This window comes from Alosa pseudoharengus, unplaced genomic scaffold, assembly GCF_046254945.1.
Source record: "Alosa pseudoharengus isolate Yale_2024_CS ecotype anadromous, Long Island Sound unplaced genomic scaffold, YU_APseudo_1.1 YU_APseudo_1.1_scf_15, whole genome shotgun sequence".
Lineage (NCBI taxonomy): Eukaryota > Metazoa > Chordata > Actinopteri > Clupeiformes > Clupeidae > Alosa > Alosa pseudoharengus.
Genome location: NW_027468620.1, coordinates 8,315,805 through 8,340,266, shown reverse-complemented (window position 1 = coordinate 8,340,266; position 24,462 = coordinate 8,315,805). Strand labels below are relative to the sequence as shown.

General features: G+C 41.2%; 2 protein-coding genes across 5 annotated transcripts; one reads left to right on the top strand and one right to left on the bottom strand.

The window, feature by feature from the left end:
• Positions 1 to 421: 421 nt before the first annotated feature.
• Positions 422 to 8,023, top strand: hnrnph3 (heterogeneous nuclear ribonucleoprotein H3 (2H9)). 3 transcript variants are annotated; one of them, XM_076285414.1, is made up of 11 exons: positions 422 to 475; positions 1,813 to 1,919; positions 2,021 to 2,176; positions 2,627 to 2,770; positions 3,326 to 3,464; positions 4,260 to 4,450; positions 4,590 to 4,682; positions 5,963 to 6,081; positions 6,466 to 6,601; positions 7,147 to 7,203; positions 7,462 to 8,023. In XM_076285414.1, exons 2-11 carry the CDS (start codon positions 1,832 to 1,834, stop codon positions 7,533 to 7,535), a joined length of 1,197 nt encoding a protein of 398 aa, XP_076141529.1. In that variant the 5' UTR covers positions 422 to 475; positions 1,813 to 1,831; the 3' UTR covers positions 7,536 to 8,023. The 3 variants fall into 3 exon arrangements, with proteins under 3 accessions (XP_076141529.1, XP_076141530.1, XP_076141531.1); XM_076285415.1 differs by having other exon boundaries at positions 469 to 533; XM_076285416.1 differs by lacking the exon at positions 422 to 475 and adding an exon at positions 569 to 883.
• A 478-nt stretch (positions 8,024 to 8,501) lies between these two features.
• rufy2 (RUN and FYVE domain containing 2) lies at positions 8,502 to 23,850 on the bottom strand. 2 transcript variants are annotated; one of them, XM_076285411.1, is made up of 18 exons: positions 23,257 to 23,850; positions 22,120 to 22,293; positions 21,408 to 21,525; positions 20,538 to 20,639; positions 19,687 to 19,810; positions 19,108 to 19,172; positions 18,912 to 18,977; positions 18,470 to 18,539; positions 18,275 to 18,376; positions 18,058 to 18,174; positions 17,334 to 17,501; positions 16,475 to 16,572; positions 15,040 to 15,159; positions 14,009 to 14,138; positions 13,469 to 13,563; positions 10,658 to 10,706; positions 10,304 to 10,384; positions 8,502 to 9,964 (listed from the first exon to the last, which is right to left on the bottom strand). In XM_076285411.1, the coding sequence occupies exons 1-18, from the start codon at positions 23,579 to 23,581 to the stop codon at positions 9,821 to 9,823; spliced, it is 2,148 nt and encodes a 715-aa protein (XP_076141526.1). In that variant the 5' UTR covers positions 23,582 to 23,850; the 3' UTR covers positions 8,502 to 9,820. The 2 variants fall into 2 exon arrangements, with proteins under 2 accessions (XP_076141526.1, XP_076141527.1); XM_076285412.1 differs by lacking the exons at positions 8,502 to 9,964; positions 10,304 to 10,384; positions 10,658 to 10,706; ... (1 more) ...; positions 14,009 to 14,138; positions 15,040 to 15,159 and adding an exon at positions 15,448 to 15,872.
• Between the last annotated feature and the right edge of the window lie 612 nt (positions 23,851 to 24,462).

The window sequence follows — 24,462 nt, the reverse complement described above, 5'->3', positions numbered from 1 at the left end:
CAGCCTAGGCCTCTCATGTTTTACCATATATTACCTAAGAAGCACAAAGAAAAAGGTGTGTTTGTATTTTGCCAGTTGGTTAGAAACAGAGATTGTGATTATTTAAAATGTTATGAACTTGTGAAAATATATAGACTTCTAGATATAGAATTGTGTCAGGATTTGAATGTCTAGGCCTCTCTTTGTTTTAACCTATTATATATGCCAGCACTTGTTTGGAAATTAGGTTATTTTACCACTATTGCAAGTTCTTTGAAATCCCACTTCTATGTAGTTAATTAAGTTAAAACAGGCATTTTAAATCCCTTGGTATGATTAAAGCAGAGACTTTACAGAAGAAGTAGAAGTAGAGAGTACAGAAGTAGAAGTTACAAAATACCAGTGAGACTGAGACACCGACCAGACAAAGTCTCGCGAGAGATTCCTTAAATGCTGTTCCTTAGCTACCTACCTGAGGACAGCCTGGCGGTTGACGGTAAAGAGAAATATCGTTGTTAAACTCCTGTGTGGTGTACATTTATTTGCTCACCGATGTTCGTGTACATTTCTGGTTTACCGTAATTTGATATTCTGACATTTTCATTGTAATGTCTGTTCATCATGTTCGAAAATATGACATTTTTGCTCAATGTTACTTGACCGACGACCGATGTTCTGCTAGCTAATGTTGGTTAGCTGGCACTGCGTTCTGTTCAGTAACGTTAGTGGCGGTAGACCTGTCTATGGGTAGAACTTGTCCTTCTTGTCAACCTCGAACCAACACCAAATTGTGTCATTATGTTGTATGGTGTTCATGTGTGGAGATGGGTTGCTACATTACAAATATAGTCGTGTACAGCGAATTATTTTAGTGTAATTTCTCAGCAGTCTCTTTATCTTACAGGTAACTTGGCTGGCTAGCATGATAGTAACGTTACGTTAACGTTAAGTCAACAGCCTCCCTAGCTAACGTTAACGATAGTGTTATAACGTTACAGGTGCTAACTAACGTTAAATAGCGTAAACGGTTTATAGATTGCAAGTGGCTGTTGCTAGTTTCAGTCCATGCTAGTGTCTTATTGAAGGTTGATTTAATTGTGGTCAATGATAATCCAGTGTCAAGTTATTCTTCCTGGCACCTCGGGCTAGTTATCGTTAACGTACGTTAAGTTACCTTATTATTAGGCTAGAAGCTACAGGTGAAGCTCGAGTAAATGTCATACTTTAGTGCTAACGTTTAAACATAACGTTAAGGGTCGGTGGGTGTCGGTGGGTGTCGGTGATGTGTGCTTGCCTGTTGATTAACTTATTAACTTGATATGAAATGCAGTGTCAGCTGTCATTAGCAGCTATTTGACTGACCAGCAGCTACAACCAGCTAGCACAGTTTCCCGTAGAATACAACATGTCAATGTTATCGTTAACGTTAGTGTTGTTGCAGGATGTATACGTATGACGTTAGTGTTATAACAGTGTCGGTCTGTGTATGTTAAAACTGTTAAAATGCAGCATTGCAGTGACCTCAACGTGATATAACCCGGTTTCCCGGTCTACCCGGTTTCAATGTCATGTTAACCAGGGAACAGCTGCTTTTTCCACCTGCGCCTATTCATTCTATGGGCTACCTGTGTTAAGTCGTGAGAAATACCTCGAACCAACGTCGTCATACATATTATAGGCTGTATCGAGGCGTACATAGAAAAATAAAAATAAAAGTGAAAAAAGTAAAAGCAGGCCTTTTTTGTGCGATTGGCAACACACCGTTACTTAGGCAAGTAGTAATGTGCACTGTACTGTTTTTATTTAATTAATCAATTTTTTGTCCCTTTTTAGTAACTGTCACAGATTGAAAATGTCTCACAATGATGAAGGATATGTGGTGCGGATTCGAGGTTTACCATGGTCATGTACACAAGAAGAAGTTGCCTCCTTTTTCTCTGGTAAAGAGTCTATTTGTTTTTGACTATTACATGTAACAAACATCCTAGGCTAAGCATTTAAAAATGAAAGGGTTTATGGATGAGTTTGATTTCTCTTTCAGATTGTGACATTGTAGGCAAAGTGAACGGGGTATGTTTCACTTACTCCAAAGAGGGAAGGCCTAGTGGAGAGGCCTTTGTCGAGCTGAAAACGGCAGAGGATTTTAAGAATGCGTTGGCTAAGGATCGCAAATACATGGGCCATCGGTATATTGAAGGTACCTTCTGTATGTTTCAAACCTTTTCTATCTCATGATCGAAAAGCTAGCTATAGATAGGTACTGAGGTAAGAGCAGGTACTGTGTGCACCAGTTCTCTTATCTGCACCCATTATATAATCTTTTGGAGAATGGTATTGGCCTTAGGCTTTTGTTGCTTGTAGGGAGTTGAATTTTGCATTCAGTATGTGTACCACTTTCAGTAACCCAAACATAATAAAAAATGCAACTACTGAGACAGCAGCCAACAAGGCAGGCATCAGTTCAGTTTTTTTTTAAAAATAATTTTGTATGTGTGTGTGTGTGTGTGTAGCTGTGTACATGTTGATATTTGCTCAGTCTAGGTCATTTGCATTCTGTCATGCTTGTGACAACGACCAAGGTCACTTAGCCAGCGCTGCAACCTAAACTTGTGTTGTGCTTTGTGTGCTCTGCTCTGCTACCCTGTAGTGTTCAAGTCCAACCGCAGCGAGATGGACTGGGTCCTGAAGCGCTGCGGGCCCACAGACTACGACAGCAGTAGTGGCTGCACGCTGCGTCTCCGAGGCCTGCCCTTTGGCTGCAGCAAGGAGGAGATTGTGCAGTTCTTCGCAGGTATTTGTGCCACGTCTTTACGCCAGCACTGTCCAGAGTGGACTGTGTAATGTTAAATGCTGTATGCAAAGCAAATAAGTAATCACATTCTGGAGGATGGTGGGCGCCACCATTTTTTATTTATTTTTTGGTGGAGCCTTCTTTTTTTTCTTCGTTTTTTATGAATGTGGCTTGATGCATCCTTGAAATATTGTACATAGCATTGCAATGGTATGAAATATTCCCTTAAAGCAAACTAATGACTTTTGTGCTTTTGTGTTTGGATGCAAAAGTGACCTAAATCTGTTAATGTAAAGCTGGTGACGTACAGTTTGATCTGATCAATCCTGTGGCATTACATTATGCGTTAATTCATAATAAATGTTTTTTATTTGGTTCTTTAATCAATCAAGTGTGTATTCAGGAAATAATTTTTTCTAAAATCAGAATTGGTGGCAAGGGTTTGGTTGTGCGGGGGGGTTATTGTCTCTGATCATTTCTCCACAGTTGGGATATGTTGCGTTTTGTTTATAACATGTCTCCCCTTGTGGGGGTTATTTGTCCTTTGGGTTAAAGGGTTGAAAATCGTTCCAAATGGGATAACATTGCCGATGGACTACCAGGGGAGGAGCACAGGGGAAGCCTTCGTGCAGTTTGCCTCAAAGGAGATAGCAGAAAAGGCACTGGGGAAACACAAGGAAAGAATAGGGCACAGGTGGGGCCAGCAAGACTGGGGCTGGGGCTGGACTGTGCTCTCACTGACTGTGGGGCCAGGACAGGGTGGGAGGGAGGAGAGGGGAGAGGGAGGTTTGTTTGTGTGAGGGTAATTGTGTGTGTGTGTGTGTGTGTGTGTGTGTGTGTGTGTGTGTGTGTGTGTGTGTGTGTGTGTGTGTGTGTGTGTGTGTGTGTGTGTGTGTGTGTGTGTGTGTGTGTGTGTGTGTGTGTGTGTGTGTGTGTGTGTGTGTGTGTGTGTGTGATTGAGTGAGGGTGGGGGTGGAGATGGGAAAGGGGAGGTCTTGGTTGGGATCATGCATCTTTCTGCTCCAGAAAAAGATGTATCATTAATATCCATTTTCATCTGAATCTTCCCTCATTTCTACACCTGGGCATTGATCTCACCTTATTCTTCAGAACATCGGAGTTTCTCTAGAGGTCACAGGTCATAGTTCCTACTGCTGATAGTCACAGCCTGTTTGATACTGGGTGAAATGGCCTTTTAGTGTGTCAAAATATGCCTTCTGATTATCTGAAGCTCTGTCTTTATTGTAAGAAAGCAATAAAAAAAGCGCTCTTGTGTAGCTGTAGCATCAAATTGATGATGTGACATTCATTCAGATCATTCAGCGTTCCTATTCTCCCCTTAACTCTGTAGAACTCCACTAGCTGGCCTAAACCCAATGAAACCCTTAAGATATTTGTCTAAGTCCCAAATGTGTGTTTGCTTAGGCTCATGATAAGCTGCGCATTTCGTGCGCTTAGCTCATGATGTCTCCAAACCTCCTGAATCCAGGTACATCGAGATATTCAAGAGCAGCCGTAATGAAATCCGGGCGTACTATGAGGTGCCCCGGAGGATGATGGGACAGCGTCCGGGCCCGTACGATCGCCCTATAATGGGTCGCGGTGGGTTCTTTGGTCCCGGACCAGGGAGAGGTGGAGCAGGTCTGGACCAGATGCGTAGTGGCAGTGTCTACAGTAGTGGTATGTTTACTCCATCAAGCACTTCACTAGGATATCACACTGCAGTGTTTGTTTAGTATGCATCCGTAGTAAGTTCTTGAGTACTTAACTATTGACTTTTATTATCTGTCTATTTATCTATCTGAAATCCACTTTGTAGGTTATGGAGGCTTTGACAACTACAATGGCTTCAACAACTACTGTTTTGGCAATGGCATGTTTGAGGAGCGAGGAAGGGGAGATCGAAGCCGAGGTAGGAGCAAAGTTTGAAAGTCACGATAGTGATTTGGGTTTATCGTGCGTTCCATTTGTACATGCTGATGGCTTGTGACAACTCGTAACTTGTGAAATGACGTATCTTCCTTGTCAGACGAGTTTAGGGGGGGCGTGCCTTTGTGTAACTTTGCGTAACGTCCTGTTTTTTGGACAACTTAATACTTGTAAGACGAGCACATTGGACAAATGGATCGCACCATTAGGGCTCTTACAGAGTCAACGCGAGCAACGCGAGCAAGCAACGTTAGCGACGCGAGCGACGTGCTCCCTTTCATAGTTTACACGGTGGACGCAAGCAACGCGGCCGATAAGTGAAATGCAATACATCGCTCACGCAACAGGGGGTAGCAGTCACTGGTGACATTCTGAGTGATATTTAAGCTGTCTGTAAAAGTTACATCCCAAGAGGCTCTTTTGGAGAGCCACGGATCATATTTAATTTAGAATTCTCAAAAAGACTCCAGTATGACATGGAGACACGTATCAAAAGTAATATCTAGCTTTGTTGGGTGACAAACTAGATGGGAGGTGAGTGTGATTCGCTGTGCTAGATTGACTGCATGTTACAAGGACACTGGGTCATGTCATGTAAGCAACATGGTACTGTAAATAAACGCAAACATAGCCTACATTGCAGAGCCACTTCAACATTATTAATATATGGTGAATAAATGTACACTAACACATGTGCACAGCCCCATGGTTTTCTGACGTGACGATGCTAGCACGTTAGCAGCGGTTAGCTAACTATACTAACGTAAGTTATCTACAAGTCTGAAGTGTCCTCCAAGTGACAATCATGTTATACACAATGAATAGCATGTAACCTACAATGTGGAGCTCCATAGACCGTAAAAGAAAGATAAGCTTGCATAATGTTTCCTCTTCTCTGGCCATTGTATTCAAACCTTCTTCTGTAAATATAACATATACTTGACATAATGTACAATACTTGCAGTGTCGCCCCCACCGACAACGCATAGTATTGCATGCGTCAGTGCGTCGCGTATCAAAAACTGGGATGACACATTTTGCTACGCATCGACGCATAATGGCGGCCGAAGCGTAGCGATGCGTAGCCTTGCGGGCGCGTATGCGTAGCGATGCGTTGACTCTGTAAGAGCCCTTAGTTTTCCCTTCCTGCGTTCTAAGCCATGAAATTACTTTTGTGTGTGTGTGTGTGTGTGTGTGTGTGCGTGTGCGTGTGCGTGTGTGTCTTGCTTGTGTGCCCATACCTGTGTGTTTGCGTTCTTCCAGCCAGCAGCAGCAGCCATGGCTACGGTGGAGGGGGTGACTCTGGTTCAAGTTTCCACAGCGGACACTTTGTGCACATGAGGGGCCTTCCATTCCGAGCCACTGAGGCGGACATCGCCAATGTAAGAGCATAGCCGGGTCATTCTATAGAAACGTCCACTGTCTGTGCACTGTACAAAATTGTAGAGTAAACACTAAACACGTAATTGTTGCAATATATTTTTAAGTAAAACAATTACGTGTTTTTGAGCCACCAAAGTGACACTATTTATTTTTTAATCAACTGTATAGGATTCCAAGCACCACAGAAATGCCTGTCCCAGCATTTCCGTCATGTATAAAGGTTGAGGGCCACATTTTGAAGTCATTCACTTGGCTCAGGGTTCCATTCCCTGCTCTCATAGTTGAGAAATTGATTTCTCTGATTTCTCTGGTCACTGATTCTGTTGCCACCTCTGCGGGACGATCAATGATGACCTCTCTGTTGTGTTTTTGTGTCGTTGCAGTTCTTTGCGCCCCTTCACCCCTTGCGCGTGCGCATCGACGTGGGCCCCAACGGCAAGTCTACAGGGGAGGCCGACGTGGAGTTTGGATCACACGAGGATGCAGTGTCAGCAATGTCAAAGGACAAGAATCACATGCGTATGTGCCCTCAGCTGCTGCTTTAGCTAAGGGAGCAAAGCTCCCTCGAGCGTGCTGTTTACACAAGTATGAAAGGGTTTGCTTTTAAAGTGCAACATCATGAACTGCAGTTACCAGGAAACTTGTTTTGAGGATTAGGTCAGGGATTTGCTAAAACTACTCTGCAGGTAAACAAGGGAGTCATAATGCCTGTGTTTTGTTCTGTGTTGCACTGGATGTGATCTAGGTCTATTGTCAGTGCAATGCATGTGTGGACAAAACATGGCTTTGGTAGTGGTTACTAGATTTTATGGGTAACATTGCATGAGGAAATGCAACAGGAATGTACTCCCGCATTCATCCTAAATTGAATCAGAAATTTGGAGTATGATTGTATAATGTAGCAAGTAAACAGTATATTGCAAAAACTGTACAGGTCCACCAAAAACTCAAAGTGGTACCATGTTCGCAATGTATTTTTGACACTGCAGTAATAATGTAGCCTAAGTGTTGCATGGCCAAGGGTTACTTAATGCATTCATCTCTTTTTTGTTTTCTCTCACCAGAGCACCGTTATATCGAGTTGTTTTTAAACTCAACTTCAAGTGGAGGATCAGACATGGGTTAGTATCACCTTCTGTAAAAGCCAATGTGTAGCACATGATTGTATTGTTGTATTACACAAATTGAGATTATGCATGCTTTTGGCATATGAAATTTATCAAAGTTTTAAACACATGGGTGTCTTTTGTTTGATGAAATAAAAAATGAATGTTGATTGTACATTGTAACACAGGAGGAAATATGATCCGGATGTTGTGCGTAACTTATCTTTGAAGTGGCTGCCATATTTGACTTTGGTCTAACTGGTGTGTTTGCAGGTCGTGGCGGTGCTTTCTACAACAGTTCCGGAAGCATGGGCTCACGGAGCAGTGGGCTGAGGGGAATGTTCTAGAGTTAGACTGTATTTAGAGTTCCACCATTTTCAACCCAAAGTTGGAAGAGTTGTTTTGTATTTGGATGTTTTCACATGTTCATAAAAATGTACTTAGGATATTTTCCAGTCTCAAAGAATGGAATAATGAAAATGCTATGTCTATATAAATATATAAATATATATATATATTTGGGCTCATTACATAGGTTAACCAGCTATTGTAAATTTTACTTATTAAAATTTTATATAAATTCTTGTTGTTCATGTCTTATTGTTTGTGTGATTTTTCAAATGTTATGCCATAATTGGATTGTGAGCCAGATTAACTCTTTTAACTCATGATGAGATATCCCTTTACTGTAGTTATACTATACTGATCATTTTTTAATATACTGGATATATGTTTGCTTGGACTGTGCCGTTGTCACTGGGTTTAGATCTCTGAATATTTCAATAAGAGCTGTCCCAGAGGCATAATAAAGACAATATGGCTATATTTTATAACATACCTTTACCCATGTTTTCATTTTTTCCCCACACACTATGATGAACGCGACAATGCAATGCTTTACTGTGAAATTGAATGGATTTAGTGTGAGATCTAATTCATTAGAGCTTGTTCTTTAGATTGTGTTCATGTCCAGATATAATTTGAAATTCAAACTTTGATAATTTGGCCTTTGTGAGATAATGGAGATGGGATCAGACACCTAAGAGGTTTGGCCTGGCAGTTAAAATGATTCACAAATTTTAATGTTTTGGGTAATTCAAAGTTTTTCTTATTTCTTTTTTATTTTATACCCTGTAGTGCCAGGGTGATTAAGATTTCCCCCATCTACCATTTTGTCAAGCTTTTAAATGAGGAATTATGTTACAGAGGATATTAAGCTCACTTGTGCCATATTACTTAATGATATTAATCAAAGACCACTTTAGTGAAATTATTTTCCATTACCATCTGTACACACACACAATAGCTAAGAGTCAGTTCCGCTGAAGAGTTTATTTTGAAACTGGTGAATGATGATTCTGGAATGGAAGCATTCAGCAATGGATCTTCCATTGAAACTGCAAATGTAATCTCTGGCCTTCTGAAGGATTCTCTGTACACAGGTCACTTCTCTCTTCATTCACTCAAGCCAGCTGAATGAGCACGTATCTGTCAATTACAATTAACAGTTTGAAGCACACATTTCTCTCAAGTGGTTAGATAGTGGGATTCAGTGAAAATAAAATTAAAATCATGCCGAACTTCACTGTCCAAAGTTACATTGATATGCAATGCTCTTACAGACAATCAGAAGTGATGTACAGTATTTGAATTTAAAATGACAATTAATAATCTATTGTGCTTCTACGCAAATACAAAAACAATCAATAGATATAACCATCAGTGGTTTAGTACCCAACTGTACAACATTTCAAATTTGAAATATCTGGCCATTTTACGAAGTTGGGTCTTGGGTTTACAGGTTCGGTTTTAAATATATCATATAACTGGCATAAATTAATTATAAATCATATTGACATAATACATAGTCTTCTGTGAGGAATTCCAGTTTACACTTTACAAATAAAAAGAAATAAAGTAAAAACCTTGGCATATTTTAAACATTATGTGCTATATTACATGTCGTAGTACTTATTTCTAAATACATAGAAGGACAAACTTCTGTTAGTATGTGGCAAGTTTTGTAGAACTGATACTGTGCAGTTTTTGACATTGAAATCAAAGCAGCATTAAGAATCTTAGTGCTTTAGGATGGTCAAACTTCTTGGTCTGACTTTTCTACAAAGAAATGTCTGGAAATGTCATCATTCATCATTTTGGCTTCTTACTTAGGCACATGTGAATATCAATTAATATCTGCACTTAAGTAATAAATCAGATATCTCAACAGTCTTCTGTCCATCACAGGCATAGAGCATAATAGTCTTCACACTGATTTGATGCATTGCATGGACTAGAGAGGTATTTGTACTTCAAGTTTGGAATGTTCTGTCCTTCTGAATGTCTGATTCTGGCCAGCTGCCAAAAAATGTCCTGTAATCTCTGAAGAGTATCTTGGCTCAGGCACAACACTGAGGAGAATGTAAACGTCTTTTTTTTTAACACCTGAAAGCAGTAGTCGGCCATCTTGGATTTTAGTTGTTCTACGTTGTTGTGTCAGTAACAGCAGCCAGGGGCTGCTGTTCTGCTTCTGCTGGGTTAAAGGGGTGCCTAGAGTGGTCGTCGTGGCCGTTGTACGTGAGTGTACTGTCTGTCTGTAGTGTGGCGAGCCCCTGGCCTCCCTCTGGTTTATTTAGGTGGAGGTGGAGGAGCAGCGCTGGAGCAGCAGGGCGTGACACGTGTCGCACACTCGCACCGGCTTGGGCGAGGCGGGGAGGGGCAGCTCGTTATCAGAGCAGGCGTTGCAGAAGATCTCGCCGCAGTTCCTGCAGTGGTGCTGCTCAGGCACAGAAATCCAAAGATTGGACCAACAGGACATGCTTTTTCTTCAGATATTACATACTACTCTTAATTAATTACTTTAGATTATCTCATATATATAAATGTTTTCCTCTCTGTAAGCCTGAGGCCTAATATGAGGTAAGTGCATTGTGCAGTAACAGCCACATACAGTTCTATAGTTCTATGTCTTTACTTCCTTAGGGATATTATCCCTAAGGAAGTAAAGACATAGAACTATAGAACTGTAATGATAGACTAACCTCTCTAAAACTTTTGGAACACAATGTACATCTGTGTGTGGGAATGTTATCAGATATCAGAAGTGGTAACCAACCTTTCTTCTGGAAATGGAGAACTCTTTTTCACACAGCTTACAGTGCGTAGCGTCCTTATCCTTCAGCCACACTTGGCCACCCTGAGAGGATGTTAAGGGTTTGTTTGTTCAAGATAAATGCACATCTGCTGAAATCACATACTGACATAATCATCTGATGAGCTAGTAATCTCTTAACATAACGTCTAAAGCCCACGAGTTCTGGAATGTTGCTGAAGCTTCCAAGATCATAGACTAGATTCCAGAGGCAGCAGATACAGTGAGGTCATGTACTGCAGGCCCTACTTGTACTGTAAATCACTTTGCATAAAGGCAGCTGCTAAATGAATATAACATATAAGAGATTGATCATACCTGCAAGGCCTTGTTTGCTTCTTTGATGTCTTCAATTTTCAGTTTGGATCTGAGTACAAACAAAACAACATCAGGGACCAAAGAAACTGAGCCCATCTGTGGCTGACTATGGGGCAGCCTTCTGATCAATGTCGCAGGGTAATAATTACATTACTGGTTTCATCTTTTCTGATTGGATTACTGTGACAATTTGTCTAACTAGATGTACCGCGTAGCGGTACAAAATATGACCGCTGCTCAGTCTTGCACATCCATTCCGCGAAAATAAATCACATTAATGAATTTGTCTCCATTTTCTACTCCATCTCCCACTCTTGAAACTTTTGTGTATGCTTGTTTGGAATGTGTGTTTGCACACATTCCGCACACAAAGTAGCCTACTGGCGCTGCAAAGGTGAATAGATTTGTTTCTGGGCCAAAAAATCTGTAACATTGTTATAAAACCTTTAAAATCTCTAAACAATCACAAGGGCAGTTCATCACAGTCCATCCATTGCAACTGGACTGATGAAAGGTACACCTGTAGGCTACATTGTATTTGGGAAAAGCAGAAGGTAGCAGCATAATGTATTTATTTATTTATTATTAAACAAAACAATCCCTGTCAGTTCCATGCAGTTTTCAACAGCTATCAAGAAGAGAGGTCATGTCATGGATTTTTGTGAATGTTTCTTCTTCTACATATGCATAAGTTTAGTCATCTAGTTCAAATGATATTCAGCTTTATTGTCAATGCACAAATTAAATACCAGTAGTCTAAAACAAAATGCCGTTTAACCCAGTGGTGCAAATAACTGACATGTCCAAAAGGGCCTTCATGAAATGCGTTGCGAGACTGTTCATGCACATTTTAACGGGCAAAGTTGAAGAGCTACTGTCCGTTATTGTTTGTGCAAATAATATGCTGATTCATGTTCCCTTGCATTTTGCAACCATGAGGTCTTTTGACGCAATCTTTTGATTTTCACCCAGCCTAGTCCATGGTAGGCGCCCGATAGAAATATTGTTTAATTTTGCGATTGAGATATCCACGCACTGGCGCCCCCCCTGCGACGTGTTCGCCCCCCGGTTTTAGAGCTATTCTAAATGCAAAAATGCATAGAGGGAGTTATGACAAAACCGTGACTGTTAACAAACTATAAGCTATATAAGGTAGGCCCTATGCTAGGCCTATTACACAACACAAATTGTCACTAGGCTATGCTGGCGACCCAAATAAAATCTCCTTTGGAACCAATGGCTTACACCTTACAGTATCAAGCTGCCACCTCTTGGCGAAAAGTTAATAGTTTTGCATATCAGTAGTAATACATTTCACGTAGCTGTGAATCACGGAAAGGGCGAATGAAGTGGACACTTCTAAATGGAACCCAACCCACTGTACAGTAGCTCAAGGTCTGTGGCTAAAGCAGCCATAATGAAAGCGTTATCATTGTTTGGATACTTCACACACACGTGTTTTTTAATCGCATAGACTACAACTACCAAGCTGGAACCAAAGCACATCGACTCCCCTCTCACACCCTAAACACGCACTTCGAACAAACAAAAAGCGCCTCAGTCTCACGGAATCTGACCGGTGTAACGTTGGTACTAAATCATCCATCGCAAAGAATGGGAATTACATGTCATGCAGAAATCATCCTACCCTTAGACGTTCTCTGCGGTAAACTACTGTAGCCTACAGTCTTGTCCTTGTAGGAAGCGTAGTGTCTTTCCAACCCACTTTAGATTAACTTCCAACAAAATTACGTCTCACTGCAACGATGCGCCATCTAGTGGACAAACGACTACTTATCGCCAATACTGGAAATGCAGCCATGATGATGATGATGAATATTTATTTTGGCTTTCTTTTAATCCTACTGAATTTGTAATTATGTATCGGCCGTTCTAATACCGATAGTATGTGGGTGCCTGTGTGTGTGTGCATGTGTATATGTGTGCACCACCATCTACAGGCCAATGAGTGTACAGTCACTAAATGTACACATAACTTAATTTTTTAGACCCCCCCATGGATGAAATTCTACGAAACTTGGCATACCCCCAGAGAATGTCAGGTTAATCATACACATAAAATTTGGTGCAGTTCTGAACGTCTTTACTGAAGAGAGGGGCGATTAAAGCAGAATGATATTGCAAATCACAAATGAGTGATTATGGGCTAGGTTGATGTGGGCCCTTGAGACCAACATACCATAAAAATGTCTTCATCCTCGGTGCCACGGTTCAGGTAGTTATTTAGGAAAAACTGCATTTTTTGGGTTTCGGGGGGCCCAGCGCGGAGGGGGAGTGGCCCCCGGGGACCAAACGAATTGTTTTCCGTAAAAGTCTAGTGGGGCTACATACCCACCAAATTTCATGTGCCCCGGTGTTTCGGTGCCCCGGATATCGTTGACCAAAATTTCAGGAAGTAGATGACGGGGGAAAAAAAAAAAAAAAAAAAAAAACTTTGACAATCCCTATATGACCGCTTCACTAGCGGCGGTCATAATAATGATTAGTTCTTTACATTTATAGGACAGTATCAATATATCAGTGCCTGGACAACATGCCTCAGGAACACGGCCAAACAACCTTGCCCAAAAAAATGACCTGTGTATCATTATCCTTACAATAACAGGTACAGAAGCTAATGGTGATTAAAGATGATTTAGGTGTTGTGTCTGCTAGTAATCAACTTAGTCTTAATATGATAACCAATGAATGCCTTCTGTAGGCTATATTTCCTTTTGTATAAATACCACTTCCCCAGGGCTTCCTTTATTTGTGGCTAGTGTAAATCTAGTGGAGAGAATGCTTGTTTACTCGCTGAGTTTGCAGCCCAGCTCCTCCAGGGCCTGCTCCTGTTCCTCACAGATGCCTTTCAGTTGCCGGTTCTCATCATGCATCCGGTGGAACTCCTGCAGGTACAACCCAAGAGATTATAATTTATAGGGTCTTGACACAACTGAATATATGACTTAAACATGTCTAATATATCACATCAAGCAGTTTAGACAGAGCAAAATATATGAAAAGGTAAAATATGGAACATTGCAGAAAGAATTTTCTGCACAAACGGGCTGCAGTCCTCAGTCTACATGTAAGATTTTCATCATGCTGTGTAACATTGTAAATGTAGTGTATTGTAAATGTAACTGCATTATTTATATCTGCGTTATAAACAAATACACAGACTACCTAACATACTGTATGGGACTTGACACGGGAGAGGGATAATCTGAGATAACATCATCTGTATGCTGTGTTATATGTATATCATATTGAGATAATGCTCTATGCCTGTGATGGACAGAAGACTGTTGAGAATGTGTACATTGCACATGAGGGAATAAGACCGTTTACTTTTTTGAGTCCATTGATTTGCAGAGCCTGAGCACTGAGCTGAGCAACGATGTCTCGCTCCCGTTCTAGATCATTCTGCAAGGTCTGCCGCCACTCCCGCTCAATCTTCAGATCCGTCTCCAGCTGCAGCCTGTTGCCAATTAAACAAACAACAAACTTACTTCATTCACTGATATTATGAACAGAAAGAAAAAATATTTAAAGGGTAGTTTACGATTCAAACAAGAGATACATTATATTTAAGATTCGCAGCCAATCAAATGACACCACTCCTTTTGTGCCCCTACAGTACAAGCAGTGAGTTAAATGGCCGGCTCAGTCTTACCCACTATGACCCCGTTAACATTTGTTTTTAAAATGTGTCTTGAGTGATCTAATCACAAGTGGCCAGTTCTAAACACAAGTGTAAACAATCACCAAGACACATTATGATCTGATCACTCAAACCACTTGCCGAGGTGGTCTAAGGTGCAGTTGACCACATAACCTTTGCAGTGTAATGTGTTCTGATGCGTTCAAAACATTTGGAGTTAGCAATAGCGGAATCAAAACAGAGGTGGTCAGCAATGTGTCTGGCTGTCCTGACTGAGTCTCCAGATAAATATAGTAGTACAAATATGCTATCAGCTGTTCATCTTGGAATACATGTGTAAACCGCGATGTGTCTTGGCTGACCACTTGTGATTGGATCACCCAAGACGCATTCTGAAACCAAATGTAAAAAGGTCATTTGTGTGCTTCCCATTTCAGAGCCAGGACTTTGTACACCCGTTTTTCTTTTCTGAGGTGCACACACCAAATGGACAGCTAGTGGATTGTGTAGAGAAATTCGATCTAGCAAAAAAAATAAATCTAAGAAATAAAATCTAACAAAAATCTGACTTGAATCATGGTCTCTACCTGAAAAAATAGTGATACTCATGGTTGACAATTGCTGTATGCAGACCTAAACAAACATGTGGTATAAACGCGTAATACAGAGCAAGAGAGGGTGTGAGTGTCCTTATATAGAGACAATAGACCAGACTTACATCTGCTTCTCTCTCTGGGCAATCTGCTTCTGGAGATTGTCTGCTTTGTTGGCAAAGTCCTGCTTGAATTTGCGTGTGCCCTCTTCGGCGGTGGAGCGATCCCTCTCAGCCTCCTGCAATCTGGCGTAATTCAAACCGAATGGGTAAAACTGAGGCTCCCAGCACGCGTGGGGACAGGGTGAGGGGCGTGAATGAAATGACCAAATGTAGAAAGAAAATTAAAAAAAGGAGAAGCAAGACATCTGCAGGCAAACTAACTCACAGGAGGAGGAAAGAAGGAAGGACAGAGCCAGAAAACTCGGCCAAGGGATGGACAAAGGTAACGAGAGGATGCTAGCAGAGACCCCTGGGCTTACCCCTGGGCATTACCCCCGAGGGGACTTTTGGACACAATCACAACAAATCGAATATTTCAAAACATCTAAGTTTATTGATTCACATGTTAAAAGACACACATCTTTATTTGTTAGTGGTGCCTGGTGAAACAGTTACAATTACTGTTGTTAATTTTTTAGTTTACAGTACCACGATAATCAGATGTTCTATAAAACTGCTCCATATGAAAAAACAACAACAAAAGTCTGTCATAGAAACAGCCAATTGAAGGATAACCAACATAGTGGAGAGCAACAGAGAACAGTCAAAACCATGAATTACACTAGACTTTGTATTATCATCCCGTTAAAGTGTTTACAGACAAATAGTGTAAAGTGACGATATAAATTCAGAAGGAAATATCTTTGACGAGCTTGTATTGGTGCTCGGTGTCTGTGCTGGCACATTTCACGAAGGACATGGCGAGAGTCCTGGTCTGACTCAGCAAATCTTTGTCGCTACGGAGATTCAACGGAAGTGTAGGGGAACGGGTGGGGGTGGGGTGGGGGTGAGATCACAGATGCATTAGCGAAGGGAGACATCATGTATCGTTGCACAACAAGGAAACATTTTAAAAGAAAGATGATTGGAAGGAGGGAAAAAGGAAAAAGAAGATAGGGAGAACAAAAAGGGAAAGAGGATGTACATATCAGTGAATTTCCATGTCACTCAAAAAGCCTCAAGAAGATTATTAAGCAATGCAGTCATAAAAATAGTACAGGTAAGATGGCTGTAAAGCAATGGAACAGATAGGGGGGAGGGATGGATCCATGTTGACTGAAACATGACAAGGTACTAGTGGCAACACGCAGCACAAGCTAGTACAGCAGAATACTCAAATGTGATTTTGCAAACTGGTCGAACGAGACCACTTCAATACAGACATGCAAAAGAACACACAATGCCCAATGCATGCCCAATATTGCACAAAACAGCCATGTCTGACTTAAAGTGATTAAAAACATCAAAACTGCTCTAAATATTTAAAAATGCTAATCTTTACTGCTCTGTAAACAGGTAAATGTGGTATATAGTATGAGGTTAAACCCTGGACCCTTACCTCTGTTCAAGTTGCTTCATGGTCGCTGTGATCTGATTGGTCTTCTCCTCCAGCCGGGAAATCATCTCATCCTTCTGTTTGAGGCCGTCGTCAGCAGCCTGGGAATGGAAAAGCAGACAGCCAATCAGCAAATGCACACTGTGCTCAAAGACATTGGTAATTTGGTTTATTTTATATGATTCTACCGGCAATATAGACCCTTTTAACAACATAAACAAACATGTGCATTCCCAAGGCATTTCCGGTGGCACAGAAAACAACATTGAGCTAACATGGTGACAAACAAAAATATATATAAAAAAAAAAAAAACATGTTTTAAAGTCAGCACTTTGTAGCGCATTAAGCTAAAGCCCGATTCATTTTAATATCTGCGTTGGTTTTGAACTTTTCAACTGGAAATATTCTAAACAGGATGCTGTGAAATAATTCTGTGGGTAAGCGAAGGCGAAGACATTTAATGTGTTTAGGTTCTCACAGAACAGATCCTGCAGGCAATACAAGGAGACAATTAAAAGCTTCAGTAACATCACAAACTAATGTGTGCCAAGAAATGACATGGTGTACTGTACATGTAGAGTTCCTCCTTATTTTGCAGTTAAGCAAATACATAATAAGCATTGTAATATAATTTATTTTGGCTTACACTCAACTCTCACAGCTATTCACTACAATTTCCTGTCAACACTGACATTTAAGAAAGGCACTTTCCAGGACTTTCACTCCTGTTTGTGACAAATCCAAGCACATGTTGACGTTCTCCAGTGATGGAGTGTGTGAGCCAAAGGCTTAGTGCGAGACAAGGCGTGTGCTGAGCTAAAACTGTGCAAAGACGAGGATGAGGATGGCAGTTCACTGTACCTGCATTTTCTGGTACATCTCAACGTTGATGGCCTTGACGTCGTCCAGCTGGTTGCGCAGGCCGATGAGGGTGTCTTGCTTCTCGTGGATGTCCTTCTCCAGCAGCTTCATGGCCATCTCCATCTCCTGCTTCATGCTCACTTGGACAACCAGCTCGTTCTCCACGTCCTGCCCAGCCCACGCACACACACATGCACACACACACATTTATTTTACACTGTGGTTCAGTCAAGTTCAGTTCAATTCAATTCAATTACACTTCAATTCAATAAACTTACCAGATTTACTAGACAGAATGACATGGTGTACATACAGTACAATGATCTAAATACACTACCGTTCAAATGTTTGGGGTCACTTAAAAATGTCCATTCCACTCCATTATGGGCAGAATACATAGGATGGATGGTTGGTAAGAATGGCTCTCTGAACAAGATATTGTTTTAACATTATAACATTAATAATGTCTACACTGTATGTGTGTACACTACTTGTATGTACACATGTTTTGATTTGGTGTTGTTTTCTAGGCTAAAAAAATAGCTTTTCCTCTGACTACACTATATTTCTTGTAGTGAAACTAGGACAGTAAACAAGTGTTAGTATTGACACTGAGCATTAAACCTGATAGAAGATAGACCTCACTGACATGACATGATAGATAAATGATGACTTCACAGTAACTGGTGCTAACATGCATCTGTTTGAATGTAGGGACACTTACCTGCCGTAGCTGACATTCCTCTCTTAGCTGTCGCCTGGCCTCGTTGTACATCTCGTCCAGACCCTGCCTCGACTGTTTGTAAGTGTCCAACTCAACATCCACATCTACCTGAGTCACCTACATTTAAGACACAACGTTATCACATTCGTATTATGCAAAGCCTTTCATTCAATGGTAACTGAGTGCTGTGTTTCTGAATGAGGGTACAGCGCGTTACCTCTAGACGACGCTGGGTTTTCATGACAATCACAGAGTTCTCTGTTCGTAGCTGTTGATTTTCCTCCTGTAGTTTGATGATGTTGTTTTTGGCAATGGCGAGCTGGAAGAAAAAGCAAATGTTTGTCTTAGAAAATGAGCCAAAACAAAGCAGATGGAAATAACATCGATGTAGCACTCTTAATGAATGTTGTACCTCCTCAATAAGTTTGGAGTTGGACTTCTCGAGGGATTCTACCCTTCCTTGTAAGCCCGTCACTGTTGAGCTGCAGACCAGAGAAACATGAGAGAAGATCAGTTGAAAATAACGAGGTCTTTTAAAAGACCAATGCATCATCAGACTAATAAAGGTTGAATGCAGAATCTGTGACTATGCAACGTCAACAATTTTTTTTTAGCAGGTAAGATTTTGACTGTTCCTGGGATTAAAAAAAAGGACGCTCTATGTAAACACACAAAATCCGAACTTCACTTCAAATTAATTCCTAAATGTTATGCGAGACCATGCTCATGTATTGTGTGTGCTGATAGCTTATATTTTTTATCATCATTAAGATGTATGGTTTTTTGGTGTGTGTGTTAGTGTGTGTGTGTGTGTGTGTGTGTGTGTGTGTGTGTGTGTGTGTAAAGCAGCTCACTTTAGTTGTCTGTTCAGCTCTTCAACATAGTTCTTCTGGTCCAAAATAGCAGCTATTTGGCCATTTCTAAAGAAAATGCAACAGGAACACTGATCCAAGAGGTTTTACAACTATAAAGTTGTACATTTTACAAAGTTGACATTCAATTTCTGCAAAACATGAATACGATGTCGTACATATGACATCATTACAGTACCTCTCCTCACTTCTGTAGTCATCAATGTCATTCTTCAAGTACATTGAGAAGTCGATCACGCCCACCTGCTCAGCAAACAAGCAGTTTTGCATTACCAAACTCAACATGATGACATAACATACACATTAATAGGTAACACTTTACTTGACAGTATCGACATAAGAGTGACATGACACTGGCATGAACACATGACACTGTCATGACACATGAAACCTAACCCTAAACCTAATCCTAACCTCTAACCCTTATCCTAATCCCAACCCTAACCCTAACCCTAACCCTAACCCTAATTGAAACCTAACCCTAATCCTAACCCTAACTTGTTATGACAAAAACCGAATGTCACTTAATAACAGAAGCGTTATGTCATAAACATTTATGACTTGTTTATGACACGTTCATGACAGTGTCATGTCAGTCTTATGTCAACACTGTCAAGTAAAGTGTAACCCATTAAGATGCATATCATAACCCTACAATGTGATGTTCTTCATTGTGACAACAAAACACGGCATATCCAAGATAAGATGCACTGTAACAGAGCTTGGTAAGTGTCCAGGCTGGTATAATGAGACTCACCTGTGAGTCCAGGTCTTCGCCCTTCACACATAAGTTTGCATCGATCACATTGAGTCCGACGAGAAGACCCACGATGACAGCACCTTCCTCCTCCAACATCACTGCTGCACTCTCGTAGAAATCACTGTGAGCACGCACACACACACACACACACGATTGTCTACCACATTAATTTTTTTTTTTTTTTTTTTTTTAAAACAGTAACTCTCAGAGACACTTGAAACACTAACTTCTAGCCTAAGCTTCGGAGAGTGCTCTTGACAACGCTGATGGCTTGCCAAACCAAAATGTTGAATAATGGAGGAATTTCTCATTTTAAGCGGACTACCACAGATAAATAGCCACAGGAACATGACAACATTATGAATGTGTGATCGATCTTATCCATCTCCATGATGTAACATAGGACTCCACTTTTCCTGACAAGGAATAATTTCCTTCAGATTGTACAGACTGAAAGCAACATGTTACAATACCATTGTCATGCTACCTTACACATATCTAGTCTTCTTGAGCAGCGGACAGTGTTATGTAGTTAAAAAAGTAGGATCCAGAAATCAATAAAAAAAGAGTTGCAGGTCTCCATCTCAGCACCTATAAGTATGCTTGTATTTATGTTTGAGCTATTCTGAGCTATTCTACAAGTAGCTCTTTAGCTCAACTGCTGCAAATCAACATAAAGTAGGTATTCACATTTTTTTTTTTAAAACAAGTGGCAAATAGGCACTAATTTTCTACTCCATTTAATGCATCTGGATAGTTTCCTGCTCCGCAACTCCTGAATGAAAGGGTCAAGGGTCAAAGAGAGGAAGGTGTTAGCCTGTGCAGGCCAGGCATTGGGCCACCCTTACCTCAGTATGTCCTTCCTGGTGATGAGGCATCGTAGGTAATCCGCCAGGCGCTTCTGCATGAGAGCTAAGCGGAGCCACGCCCGAGCTTTCCCCAGAGGGGTCCTGATGCACATGGAAGAGCACACACATGCACATTATACACCATTACTCTGTGCTTTTCATCCAAAAAACATTCAGAAAAAAAAAACTGTTGCATTTGTAAATTACAATTTTTACACACGTTCCCCATCCAATGTAACTTTGGGGGAATGTATTCTTCATTAAATATCTTCTACAAATAAGTCAACCTGAAACATCAAGACATGAAATATTACAAAACGACTAAAGATAATGCAAGCAAAAACATCAATTTGGACAGAACTTTTCTTTCATGTTTAACTTGATACCATTTGGCACATGAAAGAGTTTGTATTGTACAGCTTAACATAGCCAGAGTATCGCATAGCTGGCCAAGCTGTTCCTCTGGGCAATGAAAGCAGAAGTGAGACTGCAGCGTCACCTTGTACTTCCTCTTTCAGGCCCTCTAAATGGACACTGTGGAAGAAGAGCAAGCCATGCGCATCTGCACCTATACTGATAGTGTGCTACAAACGTCAAGGCCACAAGGACAATTTTTTTGTGTTGTTTCGGGAAAAAGAGCTAAATCTGCACTGCATCATGAGCAGAAACGTGACTAATTCCTAAATTGGATTCAAGGCCCCATGTTCCTGGAAAAAATGCACTCCGAGCCACCACAGATACAGTTCCTTTGCAAAACAGAATCTAATTAGAATGGAAAATAAACTGTACAACTAAGCTTGATGTCCATTCCTAAAGGTTACTGTGTCTTCCTGGAGAAAATAAATGGGGGAAAACAAAGGAAGTGCGTACTTGAGGCCTGGCAGATCTCTGACACTGGCGGCAATCTCAGCAGCCTCCGGGCAGAGCTTCTCCACCATCTCCAGAGGACCCCACAGAGACTTGTTGTAGCCAAGGAATGACTTCTTCACTGAGCAATGCAAACACACAGGTTAGACCACAAGAAACAAAGCACTCAATTAAATGCAGTATATGAATGGAAGATCATAGGATTACATGGAAGGATATAAAAACTGTTTTGTTTTGTTGGAAATTATGTTATGATTTTGTTGTCAGTCCATTCTGAGTATTACATAATGCACATACAGTATCGGATGCTGAATAACATTACTATGTGAATTAGCCACTGATATGTGAACGTAAGCACTAATGACATAGATAATTGAATTCCATCGCAATATCAGAGTGAAAGTATTATTTATGTTATTGCTATTTAACAGGCTGCTTTCTGTCATACTTTGGAAGGGAGCACTAATGTCATTTTAAGTATTCTACACATGATGTATAAATGCCTTGGGAGCCTTTGCAGAGTATGCCAACTGGCAGCGAATGTAAATATCAAAACCGCGCTGGATATAAACAGATCATTGGTGAAGACCTCAGTGTGCCTCTGAACTGTGGCTGTCTCCAGCCCCTTTTCATTAACACTGTTTCATAATCACCGGAGTCACGTACACGGGGGCGCCACTGCCAAAAACCCCACAGCCTGGTGGTGATGGCCTACCTTTCAGCCCGTGCTTCAGACAGTGCTCCATCACCACAAAGAACTGCTGGAGCGGAGGGTAGTCCGAGTCCAGGGTCCGGCCGAAGCTCAGGGCAGACTCGATTAGACCCTTGATGCTAAGCTTGGCCATGTTCAACAGGTTGGCACGTTCCATGGCCATGGGATCTCGAAAGGCTGGAGGGGATGAAAGGTTAGGAGGAAAATAAAAAGAGAGAGAGAGAGAGAGAGAGAGAAAGAAAGTGATAGGATATGAAACAAAGAGAGATGGGTAGAGAGGAAACAGTAAAAAGATTAATATATAATTAATCATCCAGCCATATACTGTTTACAGGATGTTGTCTCGGCTCGGCTCAGCAGTTTTTCAGTGATGGCACAGGTAGTTAAAGTGTCTGCAAAAAATACTCAGGCTAACCTAGTATTCTTCATATTCTAATGGTTATCCTGATTGCAACGAGTAGCCTAAGCCAATCCATTGACATTGTTTCATTTATTCTGCTTCAGCCCTGAATGGGTTTGCAATTTATAGTAGTGCGACTCTTGGTTCTTCCTATGTAGGCCTATTTTATAAGAGATCACATGCTGTCAGTGTACAATGCATTGTATAACCGGTTATGTTTTGGTCGTTGCTCGTGACAGTTTATAGGCCTACAGCCCCTTTGAGCATGATAAATTCCTAAAAGGACAAATTTATTCATATGCAGTCGGCCGAACTGGAAGGATTGATCTGATGAACAGCAATGGACATCCTTGGTGTGAACAACGCAAGATCGTCTTCAGACCAATAACATAGACCTCATCTTCTTGTAGGCTATTAGATGATCTTAACAACAAGCATCGCGTCACGTCAGTATCACACCGATGGTCCGGGTGTGGTTCGGCTACAGATAATTGGACAACTGACACCACGTGTCATTGAAAAAATAGACATCTGTAACTAAAAAAACATATGCACTTGATGCCTATTAAGAGTAACAAGTAGGCCTACAATAAGGCTACATTATTGTCCCGCCACGCTTGTCATATTGGGAACAATTGCATCATTGCAAATATGATGTTGATGGTATGGTATCTCCATGTCAGTATCAGCGGGGCCTGCACAGTAGCTAAAGCATATTACATCTCCACATCTCCACTCACCCTTGGAGCTCCAGTCCTCGGTGAAAGGAGAGGTTTTGTGCTCTGCTACCTTGGGAAGGACATGAATGCTTCCTGAGAAGGTTTCCGATGCTTTCCTGGCCAGTGCGAAGATAGGCGCTTGCCATCTCCCGTCCCCAGATTTGACGCTGCTGCTACTACTAGTGCTGGCGGCAGCAGCAGTCACGGTGCTAGCTTTTTCACCGGTTGACTTGTCTTCCTGCAACCTAAGGATCCCAAACATCTGAGTCTTCTCTTTGTTGCTTTCAGCTTCGGCTAATGTGAGGTCGTGTTCTGCAGGTGTCGCCATTGCAGAAGTGAGTATCATAAGATTGTGTGCGGTGATTCCTCCCTCCTTCCTTGACAGCGACCGCGGCAGATATCTAACGCTAACTTATCGGATGGCATTGATTAACCATGAATGATCGGATTCCAACCCAGATTGGGTTGATTCTGCCAGCGGTCATTCCATTCACTTACATTCTTGAAACCAGTACAGACAAGCAGTCAAATTAGATGTATAGGTCAATGTTCAGAACAAGGCAGTTCTGCGCTATAGATTTGTTTACACCGAGCGGTCTCTATCCAAGTCCGTCTGCAAAGAAGGGGTGGTGTCAAAAACGCTCACAAGACACAAAAGCGCTACGTAATGCCATAGTCAGAAAGGTTTCTAGTGCCCTCTAGTGCCGATTGTGTTTAATACAGAAATATTTTGGGTTGGTATGTTCTGACAGTTCACTGAGGTGAAATAATATGTTGAATTATGTAATATAATAATATAATATTGTTTACAATTATACACATACCGGTATTTGAAGTTCATCATACTAATAAGGTCTACCAAATTCTGCAGCTAATCAATTTCAATTACATTTTGCTAAAATGTGCAATTTTGAATAGGGATAATTCATCATTTTGTATGACACAACATGTAGCCTTTACTGGCTACAAGTACTGGCTCTTAAAAAGTAAACAACAACAACAACAGCACAAAAAGGATTAGGAGAAATTAAAGAGTTGCAACAGGCAAGAATCTTAGCAAATCAAGTCTTCCATTTTTCTGAATCTAAAGGTGTGGACACCTCACTGGACATACTGTAACCACCCTGCATGTGTGTCTTGAGTGTTCTGACTGCGTTTACCTTGGCTGTAGGCTAGTCGCTCCATACTCTCGCTGTGGGTGATGCCCCAGCGATGCAGGCTCTGAGG

Excerpts from the sequence above, each read along its gene's own strand:
- rufy2 (XM_076285411.1), bottom strand. The coding sequence starts at position 23,581 with ATGATACTCACTTCTGCAATGGCGACACCTGCAGAACACGACCTCACA. Across the intron at positions 16,573-17,333 it reads AGATGTACCAGAAAATGCAG|GCTGCTGACGACGGCCTCAA; the intron begins GTACAGTGAACT and ends TTCCATTCCCAG. Across the intron at positions 9,965-10,303 it reads TCTCCATTTCCAGAAGAAAG|CACCACTGCAGGAACTGCGG; the intron begins GTTGGTTACCAC and ends GTGCCTGAGCAG.
- hnrnph3 (XM_076285414.1), top strand. The coding sequence starts at position 1,832 with ATGTCTCACAATGATGAAGGATATGTGGTGCGGATTCGAGGTTTACCA. Across the intron at positions 2,177-2,626 it reads GGGCCATCGGTATATTGAAG|TGTTCAAGTCCAACCGCAGC; the intron begins GTACCTTCTGTA and ends GCTACCCTGTAG. Across the intron at positions 7,204-7,461 it reads AAGTGGAGGATCAGACATGG|GTCGTGGCGGTGCTTTCTAC; the intron begins GTTAGTATCACC and ends GTGTGTTTGCAG.